Consider the following 22,377-nt stretch of genomic DNA (forward strand, 5'->3'; position numbering starts at 1 on the left):
CCATTCTATCTTTCAATCATGGAAGCAGATATTAATATATAATTGTGCAATACATTTATCTAGACTTTAATGTTAGAGAATTGTACAGCGAGCGACATTCTTAAGATCATTTAAAGACATTTTAGTATTATGTCGGCCATAATTGGGATCACCATGCTAGTTTACGAGTTAGGATTTAAATCTTAAACCTGGCGCTCCTTAATGTGGCTGTAGAAGGATTTTTGTATTTTTCGGATTCTGTAGTGATCCATAAAGAGTAGGTGCCCATGCACTATGCGACTGCTCCTCTTGAAGTCGCATACAATCCCCCTCCAGTTGGGATCACCATGCTAGTTTACGAGTTAGGATTTAAATCTTAAACCTGGCGCTCCTTAATGTGGCTGTAGAAGGATTTTTGTATTTTTCGGATTCTGTAGTGATCCATAAAGAGTAGGTGCCCATGCACTATGCGACTGCTCCTCTTGAAGTCGCATACAATCCCCCTCCAGCCGCCAACGGCTGGAGGATCACATACGTTCCTTCAAATGCGATCCCAGCTCCCTGCCGCCGGGTGGGGGTTCGACACGGAGATCATACGTGCAACATGTATTATCTCCGGGCCCTCTCTTATGCGCACAGGGCATCGGATGTTGGACACATCCGATTTGTTCCCGATCCATCAGACTCTGGTGAAATCAGGCCCAAATTGGACAAGTGGATGTTGGCCCTTAGCTGACCACCATTTTGATTTGTAGCCAACACACGCTTTTGGAGACTAGCGGAGCCGTGATTATTGGTTCGGCCTTCATTTTTCAGTAAGAAGCGCTCCGCTTCTCCTCCAAACTTAAACAACCGGTAACTGTACAAATCAGACTATTTACAGGCTGGCTGCACATCTATTGCTTAGATTAGTTACATAGTGGTGATCCAGGGCCTAACGGTTTTAATGCCCTTTTATTGTTGTGGGGACAGTAGTGATGAGTTAGTTCCATGTGACTGTAGGCAGCCTCTGGGGTATAGAACCCTACTGGTTTGCTATTTGGGAAGGGATTGGCTAGCTTTAGTAATTTTCCTGGATTTTCTTGTTCCTGCAGAATCAACAGTCTGGGACCTACATTAAAGCAGCCGACTTGAAAAGAGATGCATCTCTGGTCCGTTTTTAAGGCTTTCATGAACACTTTCTATAAAATAAGTTGCACTTTTTTTTTTTTATATATATATATATACAGTATATTTAGTGTTTTTTTTTTCATTTGGCTAAGCCCCACCTAAACAATTACATAGGTAAAGCTGTGTTAAACAAAATAACAAGTGAAGCCCCATACACACGGGGGAGATATATTGCTGAGCAATATATTGCTCAGTCTCTCCTTTTCATCAGCGACCAGAGATGGTCGCTGATGAAAAGGAACCTCTGTCAGCGGTGCCGCAGAGGTAATCAGCTGGTTGCAGGTGCAAGCTCCGTTTCTGAAAACTGGAGCGCACTCCCATCACTGGCAATATGGTCGCCAGCGACCTTATTCCCAGCGATATCGGCCCCTATCGCTGCCGTGTGTATACTGCTTAAGAATCCCTTCCATTCTCTGCTTTCCTCTTTGTCACTAATAATCTGACATGCCACTGTCCAAACAACAACAGAATCCCTACAGCAAGTCCCAGGATTCTGAGTAAAGGAGTCATCCGTTTTCCAAGGTCAAGCTGATAAAATAGTGTAACATGTCACAGCGATTCTGCGTGGACTATGCGGGTACAGAGGTTATTGTAGTACTGATAATATGTAGGCAGGCTTGTCCTTGCCATTGTGGTGGTTAGGTTCCCTATGCAACTACAGTAAATATGAGGACTGCCTAGATGCCAGAATACAAAGCAGTGAAGTTAGTACACCCCTTAGATTTCAAGTATGTGTATGTACAGATGTGTCATCGTGCATCTGTGCTATGGCCGCACCACAAACCGCTCCTCTTGGCATGGCAGATCGCATAAGAATCTTCTAGTGCCAGGCGTCCTTTTTGCCCAAAAATCGGTCTTTGTTGTAACAGAATGTGAAACCCATGTACATGGAGACTGTCATATGTGACACTTGTATATCTGTTGTGTACCAAAAGGTCGACATGAGGAGTTCATGGGTTTTGTTGTCAATGTCGACACCTGCCCACATGTACTGCATCCACTCGCTATGCTTTGCTCCAGGTGCCTCATTGTAAAGTATGAAAACCTTAAACAATCCCCAGAATACCCATGTTGACCATAGCTGTATTGACTATTGGCGTGTCAACATTTTTACCATGTCTACCATATTTTTTCTACCAAGACTCTACCAGCCATCTGGATACAGTGTGCATATCCAGATGGCTAATGTGGGAGTCTGTATATAAAGTGCTACCTTGTAGCACTTGCAGATTTTTGCAATACAATTTCTGTTCTGCTCCGTGTACAGGCTGTCACACACAGTATACAAGTGTCCAATATTACAGTCTCCTGGTGCCTCAGTGTCATTGTGGTGCAACTAAGACGCATTTTCATCAAAAAGACAGCAGAATGGTGTGGGACCTGGCGACTCATTTAACCCCGGAATCTTGCACTTCTTGGTGTATTGAGGCTAGATGTACAGATGGAGCGCCTGTTACCCTGCCTGAACTCTCGCCAGATCTGCTTAGTGGGCGTAGGTTGGCGGACAGGAGCGCCATCTGACTGGGAAAGCGCAAGCCTCTCACGCGCTTGCACTTCCCAATCTGCTTGAGGGAGATAGGCAGGGCGAGTGGGGGCTACTGGGGAGCAGCGGGGAGGCAGCGCCTGGCTCTGACAGAATGGGTACAAGAGCGGCTTGTGCACGCGTGCCCTCTTCTGTCGGATGGCGCACAGCGGCAATTGTCTATTCTATTGACAGGAGCAACTCCATCCGTATGACATCTGATTGTATCAGATGTGTGGGCTGGTTAATTGCCTATTTGTCAAAGCTGCCCATACACCTACAGATATATCTTCAGATCTGGCTGGTTGGAAAAAAAACATGGTTATGGATGAGAGCAAATGACTGACTATTTTCTTGGAAAACTGACAAACGGTCATTCAAATCTTACCAGGTGTTTGTGCCAGCCAGCCAGATCTGAAGATAAATCTGTAGGTATATGGTCACCTAAAGTCACTTATTGTTCCTTTCTCAATGACGTGTGACAGTTCATGTTTTCTAGATCTCTCAGTAGCATCCGTTAGATACTTTCCAAGGTGGGGGGTTAATCATGAACCTTTTGGCCACCCCGACATATGGCATAGCTGAGCAGTCGGGATCCTTATTTAGCATGTGTGACTAGGCAGGATTATGAAGATAACCTGCTTTGATTTAAGTAAAGTATATATTCCTAGATGCTCCATGGCAAGAGCGTAGGAGCGCAGCTGGGGGTACAGGTAGCACCGCTGTTAGATATGCGCGTGGTAGCTTCTAGTGATACCCATAATGGTTATCTGATTCTGTGGAGAATGCTAAATGGGGAGATCCCCGAAATCTGGTCAAAATGTAACCTTTTACCAGGTTTTAGGTGTTGGCGATTTTGTTTAGGCTTATTATTAACACATCGGAAGCGTACTATTGTATTTGTTGATTTGTGATCAATCCGAAGAGGCACTTACAACCTAGGAATGGTCTGTTGAGGAGCATACACACGGGTATGTTATTTCCTATTTTCTAAGCGATCTGTCTAGGCCACTTAAAAATTAAGCACAAATTGTTTAATGTACACCCGATGGCGATGTGCGGTCCTGTGCATCACCATTGCCTGCTCAGACCTTTATTACATGCAGTCTGATTGCTTATTGAGTTTAAATTGCTCTGTGTGTACAGCAGGAGTGCGAGAGCTGCTATTTAAAATAACCTTTATTAAAAAAAAAAAAAAAAAAAAAAAAAACTTGGCATAAATCACTAAGCACAGATCGCTTAAGGGCCCAACACACATCGAGTGTTCTGAGTGATGCTGCTTCACTCAGGTCTCTCAGCGAGGTGTCAGGGGCAGAATTCTTCATTGAGAACACTGGCCCCGACCGATTAATAACCTGCTTGCAGGAAGGCTCATATGAAACACTGTGTGGTCTACACACATAGCGAGATTCAACCATTTTCAAAGCGATTTATTGAAATAATGTAAAATCGCTCAGAAAATGGGTGAATATCACTCTGTGTGTGTAGGGCCCATTAGCACACATCGCTGCGTGTGTATGGGTGATCTAGACACCGGGAAGTTCAAGGAAAATTCCCTAGCCTAAATGGCTTAGCACAAAAGTTAATCTTATCGTGTGTATGCCCCTTAATATAGATACAGCTACTTGCTCATTTTATCTTTTTGCAGACTGATTGTAAAAGCTATCGAGGGATAAGGTAACATACTGCTGGCACTTGCGCTCGTCCTCCAGTGAGTTGCTCAATTCATTAACAGCATCACGGCGGATCAGCCATAGGTGGCGTGTGTGTGCTGGAGATTCACTGGCAAAGGACGCCGCCCTTGCAACACCCAAGTTGTAAAGCCAGTTCGTAATGACTCATAGTATGAATACAGAATCCTTGTGCCGCTAGTGACCCAGGGGTAAAGATCATTGCACTGAATTGTATTTTGCGTTTACCTTTGCACCTGTTCGATGTCTGGTTGCTGTGGTATGTAGTCATTAGGGGACATTCAATTGTTTTTGAGTGCCCCTTAAATATCACGCAGTTTCGCGTCCCAAATGAGTTTTTATTCACCACCTCTGTATGCTGTGAGCCGATGTGTGCACCCGAGCGGAGCATAAATTAATTACTCCGTAAGGCATCCATTAATTAGCACCATCATGTCTGCAGTGACTATGCGGACACGAGAATAACATCCACGCCTTACATACTACATGACCTGCGGCAGTGTCAATATCGTCAATGACGATCTAGTGCGTACACACTAAACAATATCGTTCAGTGACCTCACTGGCCCTCTCTGAACATTCAGGTTGTTGGCATTGTTACATAGCTGAAATTAACCTTCATGTGTGCGGGCCCTTCAGAGCGTGTACATTGCTTAAAGCATCAATAATGTTATAATGCCTGCAAATTTAAAATTGCTTTAAGTGGCATTACAACAGTGTTGTGATATTGGTGCCTGGCAGTGTCATGACTGCAGTCACTTACTGTACACATAAAGTATAAATCCCAGTTTCTGCCACCACAGCATTTAAATGTAAATTTTACTTATTGCCCTCCACGTCAGACAAACAAGTCCCACCCCCACCATTTGCATACCGATCATCTCTGTATTGTATTATGCAAATCTCTATAATTGTAGGTTGTTTGCTTCTTTCTATCCATGACCCCGTAGCAGTGGTAGTCGAGCTTCCCAAATGAAAAAATACATGTATTACCGTTAAGATATAGCCTGCTATGGTCTGTATTCAATTAAACACGGTAACACAATCGAAATCTTTCGCCATTCTTACCCGAAACAAAATCCAATCTACGGAAACCCTTATTTTTGTATAGGTTGATATTTATTCAATTATATAATCCAAAAAATCTCAAAGATGTTTAGAATTCCAGTTGGCGAATGAAGAGTCTTGTTGCAATGCATTCCCTTGAAATGTTTTTTTTTTTATTTGTTGCTGTAATACTAACTGTATGTAAAATGAACTTTTTTTGCTCCCTCGTGTTAATCATGTCACTATAAGGACTGTTGGGTTTTTTATTTATTTATTTTTTTGTAAGCCTTTGTGATTTTTATTGATATTGCTGCTTTTTTTGATTTTAATACTTGAACATTTTTTCATTTTAATTTTCTATGAACAGATTGATGACGCTTCTGCATCTCTTTCTCTGGCCCAGCTTTCTAAGGTATATGTATAAAGATCATAACACACTAAGATGTTCTATCATTGTAAGATACATGTATATATTTGTAGACCTGCTCAATTTAATCCTTGCAATGTAAATGGCATGCACACACTGTTAAACTGCGATAGGACCCCCCCTCCTCCCCCACCCCAAGTTGTGGGAGACGGAAAGAATACTTGGAGTTGTCTATACGCTTCTACCTAATAACCGCTCACTCTCAGGAGGATTCCAAGCTGAAGCCACCTTCACAAGAAGACGATGGGTTTTTGCACCTATCTTATATTTTTTTCTTTTTTCGGGATGTGAAGAATTAATACAGTAAAAAAAAAAAAAATTGCCGCAAAGAAGAGCATTATGGGATATAGCATTTATCATTTAACGGTATGGACTTCAACCTTTTCTTGTGAGGAGTCATAATAATGGACAGTTGTCATCTCCTTTTTACTGTTGCTCGCCAGACGTGACTACGAAATGTAGTTCTCATGCCAAGTCCTTAATGTTGAAATGTTTGCCTGAAAATGTGCCAAGGTGAATATTGCGTAATGGCCAGAAACGTACATTTGTGGTAGAAGTTGATTGTATCCTTTTTATTTTTTAAATTTTTCTGTGCACTTTGCAACTGGCGTTTCGCTCATGTTGTCTTGTTGCTGTATTTCATGACCTGATGCACTTCAAATGTTGCTGATTTTACACCTGTTCTGTATGGTAACGTGCAGCTGCAATTGAGATAATGGTCTTATCAATTTTACTTTAACTTCCATGTAAATATTGATTTTAATTTTTGGTTTTGTAATAAAAAAAAACAAAAAAAAAAAAAAGATTTCAACAATTTGCTTGTTTTGTGAGTGAATGCCGGGCCCATCCACACTGTATCGGTTGCCGTTTTTAAATCCTCACTGGTGTTTGTGTTTTCTGCTACATATCCTGTCCAGCGAGTGCAATGATTGGTGAGGCCACCCATTCTAGTTGTGAATTAGTCCATGTTTATACCTGCTTTTTTAAATTCCACAGCTAACAGACTGTTATAGCATTGTTAAAAAACAGAATTACCATTACAACAAACCTGGGGTGTGATCAGGCCGTAACCACACATTACAAACAACAAACTGCTCTGCTGCCGACTCTTCCGTGAAGTGGATCAGTTTCTTGGTTTAAGCAATGTGACTCGCTGCTGCCAGTAGCTTTGCCGTATGAAGTATGTTAGCAGTACAGAGGTTTGTGTGCAGGGAATGATGTACTGCCTAGCTTAAGATAGTATTACAGAGCATGCTCATTTTTGATTTATTTATCTCCTTGCAACATTGAAGGCACACAGGTACATTGCCGGGTTGCGTAGTAGCCGCACTACTTTGTGTAGGAGCCAATTGCCTGATAACATTGCTGTTTTCTGTGCAAATATGAGCAAAGATCAATACCTACAAGTCCGGCCCAGACATGACCCACGCGGCTACTGCGAAACTCTGCGAATATTTGAATTGCGCCCCCTCCCTTGCAACTGCCATGCATTTAGAATGCAAGCACTCTTCACTTTCATGAAGTCGTACAGAATGCTTACAGAACTGGTCAGTTTCACATTGCTAATGCATACAGCTATAATTATTTCACAAATGCAGGTTTTCTGTTTTATATTTCCATCAATGTAGTGAGTTTTTTTATATTAAGTTATATTTAAATCAATTTGATACAAAGCATTTTATTTCTAAATAATAGCACAGCCATATTAAGTCTAGAGAAGTGATAAAGTGGAAGGTCATAATGCATCAGCCAATCAGATCTTAAATATATATATATATATATATATTTTTTTTTTTCAAGGCAATGACTTGACAGCTAGGAGCTGATTGGCTGCTGCGTTATCACATTCCACTTTATCACTTATCCAGGCTTATACATCTGCCCCCTAAGTCTGGAGGTGGAGGATTTTGCCACGGACACCTGTTAGCTAGTCAATGACTACTTAGAGTTCCACAAAGCTGTACCTCACATGTCTACATGTTCCAGTTAGTAGAGTAGGTTTACTGCAGGTTACACTGACAATGATCCATTTTTTGGCTCCTCCCTACCTGGATGTGCTTTGCCATGTAACTTTTTGCATGTTACCCTACAGAATGTGGCCACACTTTGAGATTTCAGTCATCCTCATACTTTTATTTATTCATTTGAGTTAATCAGGTATAAACATGGCCTAAATATTCGCAAACACTTTTGATGCTAAAAGTCACTGTAGTGGTTAAGCGATGTTCCATCCTATCCAGAGGTGGTAGGACCCAGAGTGTCTCCCTCCTGACCACAACTCTCATCCAGGACGGACGAGCGGGCATTGGTGGCATTGAATGTGTGAGTGCCTGATTGTGTTTGGACATTCTACGTCCTCCTCATTTCTGATCTGACTAATCTCTCTTCCCCCCCCCCCCCCCCCCAAACAATTGCCTATTAAACAGACCCCCAATCTGGTTGAAGCCAATGCATCTGAAGAGGACAAAATCAAAGCAATGATCTCTCAGTCTGGTCATGAATATGACCCTGTCAAGTAAGTCAGCCCCCCATGTCATGCCCTCCATGCCCTCTCAGCTGGCGCAGTTATGTGGGCTCTGATAACCAAGGTTTCCTTTCTAACTCTTCCTCAGCTATATGAAGAAACCGCTAGGCCCCCCGCCTCCATCTTATACTTGTTATCGATGTTTAAAGCCCGGTCACTACATAAAGAACTGTCCTACAAATGGGGTAAGTATGTGTATGTCGCGGTCACACACATCCTGTTCTGTGGGTGATGGTGGAATCTGTGTCGGGTGTTTCATTGTTTGGGGGCGTTTGGGCTTACGTTATTTTACTTATTTACTGGCAAATGTCTAAATAGAGGTTGGCTATAGGCATGACCATGTTTGCTTGCTGTGGTGTCATTCTTTGTTTTAAAGGACCACCATGCTGCTCAGTGCAGCCCGGCCCCCACTCTCCGTCCCACCCGCGTTGCCGGGTCCCGGTGGCCGCTTATATCGAATCAATATCGGCGGCGCACCATTCGTACACACCATAAAGCCGGATACACACCGATACTATGTAACGGTCCAAGTTTTCAGTACATCCATGCTTGGCCATAGGTGACTTATTTAGCGCCGCGGTCAATTTAATTTAACCATCTATAATGTGCAATGGATATCTGGACTGTTTGGTACCTTGAGGACCACGTTTGGGAACCTGTGCCCCATAATAATGATTTTTGCATATTGCATGATATATCGTATTGTGTACCTGTAAGTTAGACTTAAAAAGGAATGGAAAAGTATATATAGCCTTTTTTTTCCCACTTTACAGGATAAGATAAAGCACCAAAGTTGTTCACTTATTCCATACCATGGGGTAAGACCAGCCATCTGTGACTATGGGGGTATTCAATGTTGGGTCACGGCTGTCGGGCTGGCCCGACAGCCTTGACCCTGTTCCGTTCTCGGTCCGCTCGACCGAGAATTCGCAGGCGGGATTCAATGTCTCAACTGCAGCGGGGCGAGAAGGGGGCGTGGCCGCAAGCTGCAGGCAGAACGAGCCAGACTGCTTGTGAAGTCGGGCTCGTTCTGCTGAGATCCCCTGTTCAATGCTATCAAGGAAGACCGCATAGAATAGGGACCCGCATCCATCTCCCCCAGTTGGGAGATTGAATATCCGCCTATAGATACTTTGGTTGGAAGAGTTATCATTGAGGCTACCCAGAGATAACACTTCTCATGACTTGTGGTAGGAAATCGTAGCAGTGGTTTGCAAATTAATCAACCCTTTGGTTCAACTCCCCTTTTTTTCTGTAAACGATATGCTCAATAACAAACCATCTTTAATGGTATTTTTGTGCATATCTAGTGCATGCACTCCCAACTTCAACCCTCAAGGCACACCAGTCTTCCAGGTTTTACTGACGGTCCTGCTTGAGCACAGGTGACTTAATTAGTCCCTCAGTTATTGAAATTTTTCAATCTGCGTTGAAGTCTTGATATCACTGAAACCTTCACACCTGGGGTGTGATAAGGCACCGGAGATCCAGGACAAACTATAGCTTTTATGAAAACGGATTTATCTTCCGTGATCACATACAGGAGCAGTATACGGTCTTCACTATATATTCAGGATTGATCTGCATATACAGACGACAGTGGAGGTCACTAATGACCCACTGGAGCAGACATCGTTAATGATATAGGGCCTTATTCTAGTTCACTCTTTCTGACAAAATCCTTCTTAGATGGACAAAACCATGTGCACTGTAGGGGGGCAGATGTAAAATGTACAGAGAGAATTAGATTTGGGTAAGTTATTTTGTTTCTGTGCAGGGTAAATACTGGCTGCTTTATATTTACACTGCAGTTGGAGTTCCGCAAGGTTCAGTCTTAGGTCCTCTGCTCTTCTCAATCTATACCTCCTCTCTTGGCAAACTAATCAGCTCTTTCGGATTTCAGTATCACTTGTATGCTGATGATACTCAAATCTATCTATCAACCCCAGAATTGTCACCAGTGGTTTTGGGTCGAGTTTCTGATTGTCTCTCTGCCATCTCATCTTGGATGTCTTTTCGCCAACTCAAACTCAATATTTCCAAAACGGAATTACTTATATTCCCGCCAACTAAGAACAGTTACCATCCTGACATCTCCATCGCTGTTGACAACTCGATAATCTACCCTACCCCACAAGCTCGTTGCTTAGGGGTCATCCTCGACTCTGAACTGTCCTTTCTTCCCCACATTCAATCTGTCTCCAAATCATGTTACATGCATCTAAAAAACATATCCAAAATACGACCCTATCTCACACAAGACTTATCTCTTATCCATGCACTCATTATATCCCGCATTGATTATTGCAATAGTCTCCTAACTGGTCTTCCCAAGAACAGACTCTCACCACTGCAATCAATTTTAAATGCTGCTGCTAGGCTGATCTTCCTTGCAAGACGCTCATCGTCTGCTGATCCGCTCTGCCAGTCCCTCCATTGGTTGCCTGTATATTACCGTATTCAATATAAAACACTTCTACTTGCTTATAAAGCTATTAACCATACTGCACCAGCATATATCTCTGCACTTATCACAAAATATCTCCCATCTCGACCACTACGCTCTATACAAGATCTGCGTCTCTCTTCTGCCCGGATCACTAGCTCCCATTCATTATTACAGGACTTTTATCGGGCTGCTCCCATCCTATGGAATGCCCTTCCACGCACATTAAGACTCTCCACCAGTCTCCAAACTTTCAAGCGTTCCCTGAAAACTCACCTCTTCAGGCAAGCCTATGATATTTAAGTTCTACATGCATAACCCTCCGAGGCACTTATGTATTATATTGCTTCCCTTCTGGACTTGTAACTGCTATTACTGGTGCCTGTCCTTATGTTTCCCCCCTATATCCCTATAGATTGTAAGCTTGCAGCAGGGCCCTCCTACCTCCAAGTCTGTCTGTTGTTACCCAGTTTGTCTTATCACTGTCTACTATTGTAAAGCGCAACGGAATCTGCTGCGCTATATAAGAAACTGTAAATAAATAAAATATATCTCACTTTGAAGTAAAACCCCACCCAAATCTAATTCTCTCTGCACAAGTAACATCTGCCCCCCTGCAGTGCACATGGTTTTGTCCATCTAAGAAGGATTTTGTCAGAGTGAACTAGAATAAGGCCCTTAGTGCGTTCACACTAGACCAGGCCTTGCCAACCTCGGCCCTCAAGGCGCACTAAAGCCCTGTACACAATAGGCGAGATTAGAAAAGATATCGCTTAGAAGGGCCTTCCTGAGCCATCTCTTGCAAACAAAAAGTCTAGTGTGTGTGCTCAATGTCGTTAACCATGCGCGTTCCTGCTAGTCATTATATAGTCACGACAGCATGCTCCTGAAGGGGACCACTGAAGGTATATAGTTTGTTCTGGATCTCTGAAGAGATCAAGAGAAATTTGTTAGGTATAGTGTTCATGCAGAATATCATCAAATGTGTACCAAGCTTAAGTTATATGCATTCATGCTGCAATGCATACAGTGTGCTGTGTTCTGCCGGATGTGCAGTTATACAGTGTACCAACCTGACTTCTCTAAGCAAAGTGATGTGAGAGAATATCGTGTCTGCTGTGAAATGATGGGTTAAGTCCTCATTTTATCGGAATACGCACCCCTATTCTCGTGCTCATCTTAGGTGACAGTTGGGTGAAATTTCTTGTGCCTTCTACCCCTGTGTTACATCCAAGAAATTCCCACACTGCAGTGAAGGCTTGGGCAGTACTCTGGAAGAAAGTAGCTGTGATGCTGCTATGGGCAATCATCTAATGCAGTGGTTCCCAACCCTGGTCCTCAAGTACCCCCAACAGTGCACATTTTCCAGGTCACCCGGCAGGTGCACTCATTATTCAGACGCATTTTAAAAGATCCACAGGTGGAGCTAATTATATCACTTGTGATTCTGTGTGGATACCTGGAAAACGTGCACTGTTGGGGGGACTTGAGGTCCAGGGTTGGGAACCACTGATCTAATGAGTCTACTGTGGCACTACTGGTCAGTACCTTCTAGTTGTGGGTGGATGTCTCTCTAAAGTAGACACACCACTTGGAAGTTGATCGCTTTCTGCCACAGATCGCACACGATGACTTCAGCATGGAGGCAGGCAGAATCACTATATGTGCAGCAAATACTAACGGAGTATTAATGCAGCATCATGAATATCTTTTCAGTGCACAAAGTGTCTCCAGCTTGTGTGCAGCTATGGCAAGGCATGCTGGGATGTGTAGTTTCACAACAGCTGGAGGGCCATAGTTTGGACATGCCTGGCATAGATACGATCCTAAAGGTTAATAGGCAACGCTCAAACATTCATTTGTACTGTACCTTACGGTGCCCATACACAGTTCCGATTTGCCCTGTTTTCATCTGATTACGATGTATCTGCCTAATATATAATAATGAAAAGTGCCCAAATCGGAGGTGTTTTATATCAGACCATATCCTATGCGCTTTCCTGTGCACATCGGATTGGAGCCTGGAGATTCTATGTGCAGCACATAAATCAGGATAAATCGGAATTGGAGGCGTCAGCGGTATATCACAGGTGCTTTTTACCACCTGTGATATATCGCACTTGATATAAAAATGGCACATCCAGTGCCAACTCTGATGGAAGCACTCCCAGGGAGCTGCTGGGGGAGCGTAAGGGAAATCAGGTACGACTTGTGCCACCATCAAGTCAGCCAAGTGTATGGGGGCCAACTGTGGCCTCTGTTCAGCCAATTTACATCTTCCCAAAGGAAGTTCTTTTTTTATTAAGGAATGCATATATCTAATATAGTATATCTATGTTCTTTCTGATGGTTTCTCAGCAATCCCTGATGTTTCTTTCTCCATCCAGGACAAAAGTTTTGAGTCTGCTCCCAGGATTAAGAAGAGCACCGGAATCCCTCGCAGCTTCATGGTTGAAGTGGAGGATCCCAATATGAAGGGAGCCATGCTTACAAACACTGGAAAATACGCCATACCAACCATTGATGCGTAGGTGTCCCACTCTGGGTGAATCACTAAAGAGCACCAGCACCTGTACTGTATAGAAGACCTCTTACATTTTCCTTATGCTTGCATTGCAGTGTGGCGTATGCTATGGGAAAGAAGGAAAAGCCCCCTTTTCTTCCCGAGGATCCGTCGTCCTCTTCTGAAGACGAGGACCCCATCCCAGACGAGCTGCTATGCATGATTTGCAAAGACATGATGAGCGACGCAGTTGTCATTCCCTGTTGTGGCAACAGCTACTGCGATGAATGTAAGTATTTTGGACAGACTTGATCAGCTCAATATTATGGCTGACCATGAGTATGTGGGTGACTGCCCCAGTTTATACACACAAAAGGCCTTCCTTTTGCCGTGTTTCATTATACTAAGGGTCATCCAGAACCCTGTTGATGCTACATCATGCGCGAAGCACTGAGGATCGGTACTTTACACATGAGCAGGACACGTTCTGTGCGTACACAAATAGGTCCTGTGATGTAGGAGCAAGATGGCAGCAGACTGTCAGTGATTGGCAGTCGTTTGAGGAACATTTAAGGGGGAGGGAAGAGGCCAGGTCTTTGGATGGAGAGTGCCCGCCTCTGGGACAGGTGTCTTTTGCGTCCCCATGGGTGCCGAAAGAAGCCCTATGGTGCGTGAGCGATCTGATGCCTTGTGTCCTTGGATGCAGCTCAGATCACTACTGCAAAAGGAGGCGTATGCGTGTAATAGATGCCTCCTGCTGCCTTCCCTTACAGAGAGTGATGGCCGCCCCAAACGCATCTGAAATGGAATCTGTCCCTATGTTCTGAAACAAATACAAGACCTATAAGCTTCGGCTGTATCACATATGGCAAAACCAAAATCCAGTCTTTGGTCAGGAAGTCATGAAGTCCAGAAAAAGGAATCCCAAGTCCTCTGAGCACACCATAAGAGAATATACAGATCTCATTGTGGCCATTTAGGACAGCGGGTCTCATGCTGCAGAGTCACTGGTTCTCCATGGCGCACACAATGTATGAAGGCAACAAGTGCAGTCCTTTCACCTACTGCAGGGGTGATTAGTAGAATGCCCTCCCAACTGGTTCAGCCAATACCAACTTGTTCCAATTGTTCCTCCTCTAGGTATCCGCACAGCGTTACTGGAATCTGATGAGCACACGTGCCCCACTTGTCATCAGAGCGACACCTCGCCAGATGCCTTAATCGCCAACAAATTCTTACGTCAGGTATTTCAAGACTGTTCTATGTATTCACTTTTTACAATCCTGTCTCCTAATCTATCCTGCTAAGTCACTTTATATTACAAATTATTGCTGTTTTTGGGCAGCGTACAAGGCAATTTTAACATGTGGCTGTCTTCCTGGACTATTTGAGTCTCAGAAATACCGACGATCATAATGATCAAATCCCGGTTATAACAGGCTTCAAAACGCATTGGGCAGAGGTCGGTGGGTTAGTACGTTGCGGTTCCTGGTGCATTATCCAGTGATGCAGACTCCTCACATGACTCCAGCTCTTCTTCTAGCCTTGGAGAGGACCGAACAACGAACCTGCCTACTAGAGAAGCCCCTTCTAACCACGCTGTATGAATAATGGAAGTGAAAGATAAGGGGGGGGGGGGGGGGGCTAAAGGGATTGTGTTCTCTTCTTGGCTCTACCATTTTGCTGATCATTTTCATTTATTTAATTTATGCTCAATGTAGGGTAATACAGATGACAGTTTCTTTTTTTTTACTTTAGGCAGTCAATAACTTTAAGAATGAAACTGGTTATACAAAGAGGATCCGCAAACAACAATCTGCTCCACGGCAGCAGGCTCCGCCACCATCTCGCAGTGCTCCTCAGCCAACACGTTCCTCTCGCCAGCAAGATCCTCTTATTGCCGCCACTACGACGACGACTACTGCACCAGCTACAACTCCTACCCCTCAAAGCACTGCTCCCAGCCACCCACCTGCACAAGCTAATCCTCCACCTCAGGCTGTGCCCCCTATAGAACCTACACCAGCACTACCGTTACCTGTCCACAGGGAGAGAGAAAGAGAACGAGAGAGAGAGAAGCCAGAGCCAGTGTTTCAGTAAGTTTGGGCAGCTGTTTGCAGCGACTCTGTAATGTTTTTACGTTTTAGGTCCCAGTCCTGTTAATTGTACGTCTGTTGTTGCTTATTATTTATTGCACATTCTTCTTAACGCGTTTCCTTTTTGTGTTTTTATTTCTCTCTCCATGTGATAGTCAAGAGAAGCGCGAAAGCTCCCGTTCTGCCTCCGTTCCCGTCACATCACCGAGTGGTTTACCGCTGCCAAACAACCTTCTCATTGGGGACAAAGTGAGTCTTTACCTGGCATAGAAACAGACGAGAGGCCCGAAGTGTGTGCTGGGAAAACTGTATTTTGTATAAATATTGTAACAGTATGCAGCTGATGATAGAAAAGAAATGGTAAATATGGCCAAATACCCAGGGGGGTGGGGGACCATTTAGATTTCTGCACATACATATGGAGCCACCCTCATCTGCTAATCCCTTACTGTATTGTATTGCAGCTGAGAACAATAGGCCTTGGCTCACCATGGCTATCCAGAGATGGCTAGATGAGGCTGGCTCCATCTGTATGCAAAATGGTAATGTTATGGTTCCGGGTATGGGTCATAGGGTCGACACTATGAAGGTCGACATACATTAGATCGACAGCTAAAGGTTGACACATGAAATAGGTTGTCATGGCGAAGGTTGACACAAGCATTGGGTAGATAATGGGAAGGTCCACATGAGTTTTTTCGCATTTTTTCACACCCCCCACACACACACACACACACACACACAAATTCAGTGTACCATGTCCCCCCGCTGCCCTTGCCATGCTTTGGGCACACTATTATATTCTCCCTCCACGCCCTAGTGGATGGTAAGAGATGAAATACCGCATGTCGGCTCGAAAAAAGTGAAAAATGCATGTCGACCTTTTGACATTGTCGACCTTAGCTATGACTACCTATTTCATCTGTTGACCTTTAGTGAACGACCTAATGTATGTCGACCTAGCGACCATTTTCCATAGCTCTTTTGTGAAAAATGACAACTGTGTGGCTGATTGAGCCCGGGCACATGTAGCTAACTGCCAGGTTCCCTTACTCTATCACTGCCCCTAGGTGTGTCCAGGTATAGTGCTGCTCACTCATTGCCTCCCTCCTTTTCTTCCTCAGCCCAGAGTAGGGTGTGGCCGTCTTTATCTTGTGCAATTGCTTTGTTTTTTTTATTTAAAATTTTTTAATGGAATTCCTGATTTATATTTTTCAGGGCTATCACGTTCCAGTGCTTGGGCAGATGCCGAATGTTACTCACTGCCTTCCCCCTCCAAGTAAGTACTTAACAATGTAAGAAAAGAACCGCACACTATCATCTGCTACTCTATTGGAAGTCATTGCCTTTATACTAACGGCCATATTATTTTCAAAGCTCCACTCATGAGGGCCAATATTCCGAGACCGACTGGGCCAAGACCTCATATGGGATGGGATGGGTAAGTGCTTTAATTTCGCCATAATATCACTTTGAGTGATACATAGATAAAAAATAAACTGTAATAAAGATTATTTTTGGAATACGTACCTCAAGCCTAATGCTAGTAGGAGTAAATGCCAATCCCGTTGTGGTAGTAAAATGTCAAGAATTTAACTTCATTACACATTTAAATATTTGTAGTATTGGTTTGCAGATGACAAAGTTATTTAGTGATAGCTAACCATTTTTCCCCCTTGTTTTGGTAATCGCCACAGCCGTGGGCGCCACCCACACAATGATCGTCCGCCAAGGAACCAAGGGCCTTCACTAGGGGCCACAGGACCAGTGTATGTTCCTCCTCCAGCACCTATGTTTCCGCCACCGCCACCACATGGTCTTCAGTTGCCGCCTGGTGTACCACCACCTCAATTCCCTCCACAATTCCCTCCTGGACAGCCACCAGCTGCAGGTTATAATGTTCCACCACCAGGATTTCCTTCAGCTCCTGCTACAGTGTCTGCTCCATGGGTCTCTCCAGCAGTTCAGGCAGCGCACACCAATGCTCTTCCGGCACAGTCACTGGCGCCTCCTCTGTCCAAAGAGGAGTTTTATAGAGAACAGCGTCGTTTGAAAGAGGAGTGAGTGATTAACATGACTTTTCATCAAGAATAGTTAAAAAAAACGTTTTTCAAATGTACACTTTTTCTTTGTAAATTGACAACAGTATTAATATTAGGTTAGGTTCAAAAGTGTTGGGTTCTACTCAGAGCCGGATTTAGACCTTGTGGGGCCCTAGGCAAAATTCCAGTTTGGGGCCCCCTTCCCTCCTAAAATTTACAGCACTATATTTTCCCTAAAACCGTAACAAACCACTACATCAATCCTAATACCCTATACGCAATATCTTAACCCAAACCCATATATATATATATAAATATATATATATATATACATATGCAACACCAAGCTTAATACCCTAAGTACTCATTACACACCTTCCTCCTCTCAGTAGTACTCGTTACACACCTTCCTCCACTCTGTAGTACTCGTTACACACCTTCCTCCACTCTGTAGTACTCGTTACACACCTTTCTCCTCTCTGTAGTACTCGTTACACACCTTTCTCCTCTCTGTAGTACTCGTTACACACCTTCCTCCACTCGGTAGTACTCGTTACACACCTTCCTCCACTCTGTAGTACTCGTTACACACCTTCCTCCACTCGGTAGTACTCGTTACACACCTTCCTCCACTCGGTAGTACTCGTTACATACCTTTCTCCTCTCTGTAGTACTCGTTACACACCTTTCTCCTCTCTGTAGTACTCGTTACACACCTTCCTCCACTCGGTAGTACTCGTTACACACCTTCCTCCAGTCGGTAGTACTCGTAACACACCTTCCTCCAGTCGGTAGTACTCGTAACACACCTTCCTCCACTCGGTAGTACTCGTAACACACCTTCCTCCACTCGGTAGTACTCGTAACACACCTTCCTCCACTCGGTAGTACTCGTTACACACCTTCCTCCACTCTGTAGTACTCGTTACACACCTTCCTCCACTCGGTAGTACTCGTTACACACCTTTCTCCTCTCTGTAGTACTCGTTACACACCTTTCTCCTCTCTGTAGTACTCGTTACACACCTTCCTCCACTCGGTAGTACTCGTTACACACCTTTCTCCTCTCTGTAGTACTCGTTACACACCTTTCTCCTCTCTGTAGTACTCGTTACACACCTTCCTCCACTCGATAGTACTCGTTACACACCTTTCTCCTCTCTGTAGTACTCGTTACACACCTTCCTCCACTCGGTAGTACTTGTAACACACCTTCCTCCAGTCGGTAGTACTCGTAACACACCTTCCTCCACTCGGTAGTACTCGTAACACACCTTCCTCCACTCGGTAGTACTCGTAACACACCTTCCTCCACTCGGTAGTACTCGTAACACACCTTCCTCCACTCGGTAGTACTCGTAACACACCTTCCTCCACTCGGTAGTACTCGTAACACACCTTCCTCCACTCTGTAGTACTCGTAACACACCTTCCTCCACTCTGTAGTACTCGTAACACACCTTCCTCCACTCGGTAGTACTCGTAACACACCTTCCTCCACTCGGTAGTACTCGTAACACACCTTCCTCCACTCGGTAGTACTCGTTACTCCTTATACCTGTTCCACCACACAGTAAAGCTCCATATGTATGTTCTGCCACACAGTAACGCTCCTTCTACAACTTATGTCACAAAGTAAGGGAAGGGGGCAGAGGTATAAATGGGAAGGGAGCAGTGGCACTTATTGGGGAGTGGGCATAGGGATTTATGGGAAAAAGGCATAGGCATGTATGGGGAGGGGACAGTGCGAGAGACTGCATGGGATAAGGAGACTATGAGAAGACTGCAGGAGAAAGGGGGACTACTGCTGTGTTGTGGGGGCTTATGGGGAGGAACCTGTCTGTAAGAGGGGTTTCCCAGGAGAGGCCTTCTGGCCATGCTGCAGGCACTGTTGATTCTAGATGCTGCATCAGAGAAGCAGTTTATAGTCTTTTTCGTTGGAACCTCAGGCCCCCCTCTACGTTCCCAGGCAGCATACAGGTGTCACCACCTAAACCCTTCTGATGGCAGCCCTTTCTGTATCTGCCGGTCAGCCCCTTCTCATGTTATATATGAAATAGTCGTACACTGCAGCAGCCTGATGCTGTCACTGACAGCCGGTAGACAGCAAAGGAACCTTCCTGGATGTTAGGTTCATGTATACATAGGCATGTATACAAGGCGCACCTAGGTTACCTTGTGGTAAATCTAGCCCTGAATCTATTTAGTAAAGTGGATTTGTAGCCCATATGTAATATGCACTTTGGATGGTTTTCTTTCAGAGAGAAAAAGAAATCTAAACTTGAAGAATTTGCAAATGATTTTGCTAAGGAACTATTGGAATATCAGAAAATTCAAAAAGAACGGAAGAGATCATATTCAAGGTGAGAGGAGGAATACTGTGGTTTTTCTCAAGAGTAGATTTACTGATGGGTAGAGCCATGTATCTGTCCTTTATTATAGGAAAATAAAAGGGCCCTATATGTGTTCTCTATTTAATCTTTTTTTTTTTTTTTTTGGTTGTCTTTCAAAGGTCCAAATCTCCGTACTCTGGATCCTCTTACTCCAAAAGTTCTTATTCATATTCCAAATCAAGATCAGGTTCTTCGAGGTCGCGTTCCTACTCTCGTTCCTTCAGCAGGTCACGGTCCCGGTCTTTTTCAAGATCGCCTTCATACCAGAAGAAAGTTCACGGGAAAGGGCGAGCTTACCGTTCTAGGTCCCGCTCTCATGGATATCCTCGTTCCAGATCTAGGTCTCCGTACAGGAGATTCCAGTCACGATCTAGGTCCCCTGTGTACAGGCCACCTTCCCCTAACAATAAGAGACTGCTTCAACAAGTTGAGGGTGAGCGGGAATACCGCTACCGTGAGTTCCCTCCATATGAAGTCAAAGCTATGTATGGTCGGCAGCCTGATCTAAGAGAGACTTATGAAAAGGAAACCTACAGAGAGTGGGAACGAAACTGCAGAGACTGGTGTGAGAAGTATTATAAAGGATGTGCAGTTAATACTATGCCAAGACAAAGGTCACCTATCAATAGGGAAAATTTCCCTGAGAACAGATTTGTTCTTCCACCACAGGCCCGCAGGGAACATTCTCCTTATAATCGTGGCCATAGAGACAATTATCCTCCACCGTTGATGCCTCGATTGCGACCTGTTGCCGGTAATTATCAGGAAAAGCTTTTGCCACGTGATACTCATGTCATGAAGGATTCTAGAAAATCTAAAGAAAGGGAGCTTTTCGTGTCATCTAGTGACTCCAGGGGAAACAAACATAAGAAACATCGCAAGAGAAGAAAAGGGGAGGAAGGTGAAGGCTTGCCTAAAGCTGTCTCAGACTCCTCTAGAAAACATAGAGACTCGCATGGTGATGATGCCAAAAGGCTTGAGCCAGTCTTTGTACCCACAAGTAAAGATGATGCCACCCCAGTGAGAGACGAGCCCATGGATGCAGAGTCCGTTGCTCTCAAACCTCTGTCAGATAAGGACAGACGGGAAAAACCCAGAGTGAAATCTGAGAAGACCAAACGCAGAACTGATAGTAACCAACAGAAGAAGGAAAGTTCCTCCAAAGTAGTAAAGGCTGAAAAAAGCAGTAGTGAAGTAGATAAAGTGAAACATGCTGGACATGAACCACCTCTAAAGAAGGCCAATGACGAGGCTCCAAAAAATGAGAACGTAAAACATGGCACGTCGCAAAAAGAAGACAAATCCGTTTTGCTTCCACGCAAAGTCACTGTTAAGACAACGAAGGACAATCAGGATAATAAACAATCAAAGGACGAGAAGAGCAAAAAAGATCAATCAAAAGACTCAAAGACTCAAGACAAACCTCTGATTAAAGATGAAAAGTCAAAGAAGGCAGAAGAAAAATCCAGAACGGAGGAGTCCAAGCCTGAAAAACGCAAGCGAAAAGCCGATGATAAAATTACAGACAAAGAACTGGAAAAGACGAATGTTAAAAACTCAACAGCCGAGACCACAGAGACTGCAAAGCTGCCCCCTTCAAAAGTGAAGATCGAGTCTGAGATTGCAAAACCCGAAAGACCCCCAGAAAGGGATAAAATTACTGCCACTGCGCCAGCTGCGAAGAAGATCAAACTGAACCGTGAAACTGGAAAGAAAATTACAAACACTGAGGTTGCTGGAGGATCAGAGGAAGCACAGGGGAAATGTGACCCTACCATCATTACCAAGAGCAAACCAGAGCGTGCTAAAGGGAAACTAAAAAAGAAAGTTCCTGCTCCTGATGGTTCTGGCTCCACATTGGTTGACTATACTAGGTAAGAAGTGCTTCATGTTTGGTACCATTAGAGAAGAAAAGAAGTCTGGGTACTCTTTACTTAGTTGGGCGCCCGTCGCGGTCATCGCGGGTACATTTATGTCTGGCCGCGACGCGACCGACGCGATGCCCGCGATTTCCCATTGAAACCCATGTTAAACATGGAAATCGTGTCGGTCGCGTCGCGGCCGGCCATAAATGTACCCGCGATGCCCGCGACGCGATGCTCCCGATTTACCATAGGAATCAATGTTAAAAGGCACGATGGACCCGATTTTACTGTTAAATGGCTCAATGGACCCGATTTGGCCATAGGAATCAATGTTAAATGGGCCATAGAGCCCATTAACCCTTAAATGTCCCCCCAAATTTTTAACGCCACCCCACGATCCACGCCAACCCGAAGCGTGGCGAGCGCAGCGAGCCCGCGAGGGGCGGCGGTACGCCTCCTCCGACCTTTTCATGCCCTACTATCCACTAGGGCGTGGAGTGAGAATATAATAGTGTGGCGAGCCCGAAGCGTGGCGAGCGGACGCGGATACCTTCACAGTTATACGCGTCCCCTCGCAGGCTTCACAGGTGTCCGTGGCGACGCCGACACCTGTGAAGCCCGCGAGGGGACGCGTCTACCTGTGAAGGTATCCGCGTCCCCTCGCGGGGCTCG

General features: G+C 44.5%; 1 protein-coding gene across 5 annotated transcripts in view; it reads left to right on the forward strand.

Annotated features, from left to right (window-relative positions):
* RBBP6 (RB binding protein 6, ubiquitin ligase) overlaps nucleotides 1-22,377 on the forward strand; it is a 44,593-nt gene that overhangs the window by 16,607 nt on the left and 5,609 nt on the right. Inside the window, exons 4-18 of one of the 5 annotated variants that reach the window (XM_083152925.1) lie at nucleotides 1,074-1,130; nucleotides 5,777-5,821; nucleotides 8,263-8,351; nucleotides 8,449-8,545; nucleotides 9,134-9,178; nucleotides 13,194-13,333; nucleotides 13,426-13,598; nucleotides 14,450-14,553; nucleotides 15,068-15,405; nucleotides 15,561-15,654; nucleotides 16,624-16,684; nucleotides 16,783-16,846; nucleotides 17,103-17,465; nucleotides 19,709-19,810; nucleotides 19,960-21,714. In XM_083152925.1, coding sequence (XP_083009051.1) covers nucleotides 1,074-1,130; nucleotides 5,777-5,821; nucleotides 8,263-8,351; nucleotides 8,449-8,545; nucleotides 9,134-9,178; nucleotides 13,194-13,333; nucleotides 13,426-13,598; nucleotides 14,450-14,553; nucleotides 15,068-15,405; nucleotides 15,561-15,654; nucleotides 16,624-16,684; nucleotides 16,783-16,846; nucleotides 17,103-17,465; nucleotides 19,709-19,810; nucleotides 19,960-21,714 — 3,527 coding nt within the window. The remainder of the gene's footprint in view (nucleotides 1-1,073; nucleotides 1,131-5,776; nucleotides 5,822-8,262; nucleotides 8,352-8,448; nucleotides 8,546-9,133; nucleotides 9,179-13,193; nucleotides 13,334-13,425; nucleotides 13,599-14,449; nucleotides 14,554-15,067; nucleotides 15,406-15,560; nucleotides 15,655-16,623; nucleotides 16,685-16,782; nucleotides 16,847-17,102; nucleotides 17,466-19,708; nucleotides 19,811-19,959; nucleotides 21,715-22,377) is intronic. The other 4 variants (XM_083152926.1, XM_083152927.1, XM_083152928.1 and 1 more) reach the window with 4 other exon arrangements.

The sequence above is a fragment of the Crinia signifera genome, chromosome 7, assembly GCF_055691185.1.
Source record: "Crinia signifera chromosome 7, ASM5569118v1, whole genome shotgun sequence".
In the NCBI taxonomy this organism is placed as follows: Eukaryota; Metazoa; Chordata; class Amphibia; order Anura; family Myobatrachidae; genus Crinia; species Crinia signifera.